The sequence below is a fragment of the Micropterus dolomieu genome, linkage group LG12, assembly GCF_021292245.1.
Source record: "Micropterus dolomieu isolate WLL.071019.BEF.003 ecotype Adirondacks linkage group LG12, ASM2129224v1, whole genome shotgun sequence".
Lineage (NCBI taxonomy): Eukaryota > Metazoa > Chordata > Actinopteri > Centrarchiformes > Centrarchidae > Micropterus > Micropterus dolomieu.
The window spans coordinates 35,487,568-35,493,369 of record NC_060161.1 but is presented as its reverse complement, the minus strand read 5'-3'; the positions used below and the strand labels follow the sequence as shown (position 1 = coordinate 35,493,369).

Genomic DNA, 5,802 nt, shown 5'->3' with positions numbered 1-5,802 from the left:
CGTGTGTAAACTCGTGTAAACTGGTTTCAGACTGTGTGTACTGGTGTAAACTGGTGTAAACTGGTTTCAGACTGTGTGTACTGGTGTAAACTGGTTTCAGACTGTGTGTACTGGTGTAAACTGGTTTCAGACTGTGTGTACTGGTGTAAACTGGTTTCAGACTGTGTGTACTGGTGTAAACTGGTTTCAGACTGTGTAAACTGGTGTAAACTGGTTTCAGACTGTGTGTACTGGTGTAAACTGGTTTCAGACTGTGTGTACTGGTGTAAACTGGTTTCAGACTGTGTAAACTGGTGTAAACTGGTTTCAGACTGTGTAAACTGGTGTAAACTGGTTTCAGACTGTGTGTACTGGTGTAAACTGGTTTCAGACTGTGTGTACTGGTGTAAACTGGTTTCAGACTGTGTGTACTGGTGTAAACTGGTTTCAGACTGTGTGTACTGGTGTAAACTGGTTTCAGACTGTGTGTACTGGTGTAAACTGGTTTCAGACTGTGTAAACTGGTGTAAACTGGTTTCAGACTGTGTGTACTGGTGTAAACTGGTTTCAGACTGTGTAAACTGGTGCAAACTGGTTTCAGACTGTGTGTACTGGTGTAAACTGGTTTCAGACTGTGTGTACTGGTGTAAACCGGTTTCAGACTGTGTGTACTGGTGTAAACTGGTGTAAACTGGTTTCAGACTGTGTGTACTGGTGTAAACTGGTTTCAGACTGTGTGTACTGGTGTAAACCGGTTTCAGACTGTGTGTACTGGTGTAAACTGGTTTCAGACTCTGTGTACTGGTGTAAACTGGTTTCAGACTGTGTAAACTGGTGCAAACTGGTTTCAGACTGTGTGTACTGGTGTAAACTGGTTTCAGACTGTGTGTACTGGTGTAAACCGGTTTCAGACTGTGTGTACTGGTGTAAACTGGTGTAAACTGGTTTCAGACTGTGTGTACTGGTGTAAACTGGTTTCAGACTGTGTAAACTGTTTTCAGACTGTGTGTACTGGTGTAAACTGGTTTCAGACTGTGTGTACTGGTGTAAACCGGTTTCAGACTGTGTGTACTGGTGTAAACCGGTTTCAGACTCTGTGTACTGGTGTAAACTGGTTTCAGACTGTGTGTACTGGTCTGACCTCGGGCCTTCCTCTTGTAGTAGATGAATCCAGCCAGAGATAAGATCAGACCCAGGATCAGTCCTGAGGCTCCGATGGCGATCTTGTTTCTCTCAGACTCAGGCAGGGACGGATCTGAGGACAGACAGGTAGAGAGACAGACAGGTGAGCAGGCAGACAGGTAGAGAGACAGACAGGTAGAGAGACAGACAGACCGGCAGAGAGACAGACAGGCAGAGAGACAGACAGGTGAACAGGCAGACAGGTGAGCAGGCAGAGAGACAGACAGGCAGAGAGACAGACAGGTGAACAGGCAGACAGGTAGAGAGACAGACAGGTGAACACAGACAGGTGAGCAAGCAGACAGGTAGAGAGACAGACAGGTGAGCAGACAGAAAGGTGGAGAGGAAGACAGGTGAGCACACAGACAGGTAGAGAGACAGACAGGTAGAGAGACAGACATGTAATCAGACAGACAGGTGAGCAGACAGACAGTTGACCATAAAGACAGTTGAACAGACAGACAGTTGACCATAAAGACAGTTGAACAGACAGACAGGTGAGCAGACAGACAGGTGAGCAGACAGACAGGTGAGCAGACAGACGAGCAGAACAGACAGGTGATCAGACAGACAGATGAACAGAAAGACAGGTGAGCAGACAGACAGGTGAGCAGACAGACAGGTGAACAGACAGACATGTAATCAGACAGACAGGTGAGCAGACAGACAGGTGAACAGACAGACAGGTGAGCAGACAGACAGGTGAAAAGACAGACAGGTAATCAGACAGACAGGTGAGCAAGCAGACAGGTAGAGAGACAGACAGGTGAGCACACAGACAGGTAGAGAGACAGACATGTAATCAGACAGACAGGTGAGCAGACAGACAGGTGAGCAGACAGACAGGTGAACAGACAGACATGTAATCAGACAGACAGGTGAGCAGACCAGACAGGTGATCAGACAGACAGATGAACAGAAAGACAGGTGAGCAGACAGACAGGTGAGCAGACAGACAGGTGAGCAGACAGACAGGTGAACAGACAGACATGTAATCAGACAGACAGGTGAGCAGACAGACAGGTGAGCAGACAGACAGGTTAACAGACAGACAGGTGAACAGACAGACAGGTGAGCAGACAGACAGGTGAACAGACAGACAGGTGAGCAGACAGACAGGTGAACAGACAGACAGGTGAGCACACAGACAGGTGAGCAGACAGACAGGTGAACAGACAGACAGGTAGAGAGACAGACAGGTAGAGAGACAGACAGACGATCAGACAGACAGACAATCAGACAGACAGGTAGAGAGACAGACAGACGATCAGACAGACAGACAATCAGACAGACAGGTAGAGAGACAGACAGGTGAGCAGACAGACAGGTGAGCAGACAGACAGGTGAACAGACAGACAGGTAATCAGACAGACAGGTGAACAGACAGACAGGTGAGCAGACAGACAGGTGAACAGACAGACAGGTGAGCAGACAGACAGGTGAGCAGACAGACAGGTGAACAGACAGACAGGTGAACAGACAGACAGGTGAGCAGACAGACAGGTGAGCAGACAGACAGGTGAGCAGACAGACAGGTGAACAGACAGACAGGTGAGCAGACAGACAGGTGAACAGACAGACAGGTGAACAGACAGACAGGTGAGCAGACAGACAGGTATTTACCCCAGTCAGTCACCAGAGGTTCCTTCAGGCTGGCGTGCTCCACCACACAGGAGATCTTCTCTCCAGACCTGATTCAACACAAACCAGCACGTCAGACTTTCTGCCACACTTACTGACAGACCTGGACCTGGACCTGGACTCACCTGGGCGTGTACTCCAGGTGAGAGTGGACCTGGTAGTACCAGTCCCCGTCTGCCAGCTCATCAGTGGAAGTGACATCAGAGGTGACTTCCTGTCCGTCTCTGAGCCAGCCCACTCTGATCTGTTTGGGGTAGAAGTCGAAGACGCTGCAGACCAACATGGAGGGATGTTTACCACCAGAGGGCGTCTCGGAGCGCAGCCTGACGTAGGGCTCAGCTGCAACACAGACAAGATGATGATTATTACCATTATTATTAACAATAATAATAATACATTTTATTTCTATAGCACTTTTTAGGACACTCAAAGACACTTTACAGTAAAAGGAGAAGTTATGTACATTTAAAAAAAAAACAGATAAAATACAAAAATAGCATAAACTACACTGCTCAAAAACATAAAGGGAACACTTAAACAACACAATGTAACTCCAAGTCAATCACACTCCTGTGAAATCAAACTGTCCACTTAGGAAGCAACACTGATTGACAATCAATTTCACATGCTGTTGTGCAAATGGAAAAGACAAAAGGTGGAAATTATATGCAAATAGCAAGACCCCCCCAATAAAGGAGTGGTTCTGCAGGTGGTGACCACAGACCACTTCTCAGTTCCTGTGCTTCCTGGCTGATGTTTTGGCGGTGCTTTCACTCTAGTGGTAGCATGAGACGGAGTCCACAACCCACACAAGTGGCTCAGGTAGTGCAGCTCATCCAGGATGGCACATCAACGCGAGCTGTGGCAAGAAGGTTTGCTGTGTCTGTCAGCGTAGCGTCCAGAGCACGGAGGCGCTACCAGGAGACAGGCCAGTACATCAGGAGACGTAGAGGAGGCCGTAGGAGGGCAACAACCCAGCAGCAGGACCGCTACCTCCGCCTTTGTGCAAGGAGGAGCAGGAGGAGCACTGCCTGAGCCCTGCAAAATGACCTCCAGCAGGCCACAAATGTGCATGTGTCTGCTCAGACGGTCAGAAACAGACTCCATGAGGGTGGTACGAGGGCCCGACATCCACAGGAGGGGAGGGAGGTCATACAGACACGTGGAGGCCACAAACACCACTGAGCCTCATTCTGACTTGTTTTAAGGACATTATATCAAAGCTGGATCGGCCTGTAGTGTTTTCCACTTTGATTTTGAGTGTGACTCCAAATCCAGACCTCCATGGGTTGATAAATTTGATTTCCATTGATAATTTATGTGTGATTTTGTTGTCAGCACATCAACTATGTAAAGAAAGTATTTAATGAGATTATTTCATTCATTCAGATCGAGGATGTGTTATTTTAGTGTTCCCTTTATTTTTTGGAGCAGTTTATAATATATATACCATTATATTAACAGTAGGTAAAAACATGGGGTGCAGAAATACATATTTATTATTATTATTATTACCCTTCCTGTCAGTTGATATGTCAACCCTGACCAGAGTCAGAGCAGTGAAACCCTCTGATTGGTGCATTTCAGGTATGTCCTGCCCACTGGTCAACTTTGACAGATTTCACAGATAAAACCGGAGTCTAGTGTTAACAGGATCAGTTTCATCAAATTCTGTCACTGCAGCCTGAGACTTGACAGTGAGACAGCAGATTTAAGTTCATTAATCCAGAGAACTCTGCTGAATTATTCTGTTTCGTTTCACACATGAGGCAGTTATCAGTAGCTGCAGTAGCAGGGTTTGACCAGAAGGTGGGGACAGAGAGCTGAGATTAATGATCAATAAAAGTTTTTATCTTCTGTTATAGAATATTAATATTATTACAAGAGATTTTATGTTTTTCTATTCAGTTTGATGCCGACTGATGAAGTGTTTGGAGCAACATGTTGAACATCAAACTAACAGAATTGTTCACTGAACACCGACAACAATCATTATAAATCTATTATAAAATATTGAAGATAAAATGTAAAGATTAAATCTTTAAAATCATCTGCAGCTGAAACAGTAACATGTTTGATTTCAGTCAGAGAGTTAATGAATCAATAAGTAATCAATAACATGATGATCTGATGCTGCTGGATGTTACAGAAACAAACTCACCTGACTTAGTCAGAGCAGCCTGGTAGTCGATCCCAACGTTGTTTAGGCAGTACCTCTCCTTCTCAGCTCTCAGCTGAGCCATATATGAAGCATCTTTGTTCCAGTTCTTTGCGTACATCAGTCCAGGCTCAGTGTATCCAACAAACTGACCCACACTGCTGCTGAACCTGACGTCCTCCACTTTGTTGAAATAATAAGACCTGATGTACTCGATGTCCTTCAGGTCAGTGGAGTTAAACACACAGCGATCCACTCTATATTCCAAAAACCCATCTAAAGAAAAAACAGAATCGGGTTAAAGCTGAGCTGAACAACTGCAGTATTAATCGTACCTGCCGATGAAGTATAAACAGTATAAAGTGCGTATTGATCATTGATCAGAGTATTGATGGTACCTGCTGCGTGGAGGCTGATGAAGAGGAGGGAGAAGCTGAGAAAGGATGAAGCCATGTTCCTCTGTTGACCTGACAAACACTGAGAGAGTCTGACTGAGAGCTGCTGGAAGAAGCAGAGGAAGGATCACATGACCTGATCATCATCTGTTACCAGGCAGACGATGGGACACAAGTCACACTCTGTTACTGATCGCTGTTATTGATACGTCTACATTATCTGGAGGTTATTGATCATCATCTGTTACCAGGCAGACGATGGGACACAAGTCACACTCTGTTACTGATCGCTGTTATTGATACGTCTACATTATCTGGAGGTTATTGATCATCATCTGTTACCAGGCAGACGATGGGACACAAGTCACACTCTGTTACTGATCGCTGTTATTGATACGTCTACATTATCTGGAGGTTATTGATCATCATCTGTTACCAGGCAGACGA

General features: G+C 45.7%; 1 protein-coding gene across 1 annotated transcript in view; it reads right to left on the bottom strand.

Moving 5' to 3' along the window:
- Positions 1-5,481, bottom strand: part of LOC123980309 (H-2 class II histocompatibility antigen, E-S beta chain-like) — a 7,199-nt gene extending 1,718 nt beyond the window's left edge. Inside the window, exons 1-5 of the mRNA XM_046064632.1 lie at positions 5,359-5,481; positions 4,964-5,236; positions 2,928-3,141; positions 2,785-2,852; positions 1,121-1,234 (exon numbers count right to left, since the gene is read on the bottom strand). Coding sequence (XP_045920588.1) covers positions 1,121-1,234; positions 2,785-2,852; positions 2,928-3,141; positions 4,964-5,236; positions 5,359-5,413 — 724 coding nt within the window. The 5' untranslated portion in view covers positions 5,414-5,481. The remainder of the gene's footprint in view (positions 1-1,120; positions 1,235-2,784; positions 2,853-2,927; positions 3,142-4,963; positions 5,237-5,358) is intronic.
- Between the last annotated feature and the right edge of the window lie 321 nt (positions 5,482-5,802).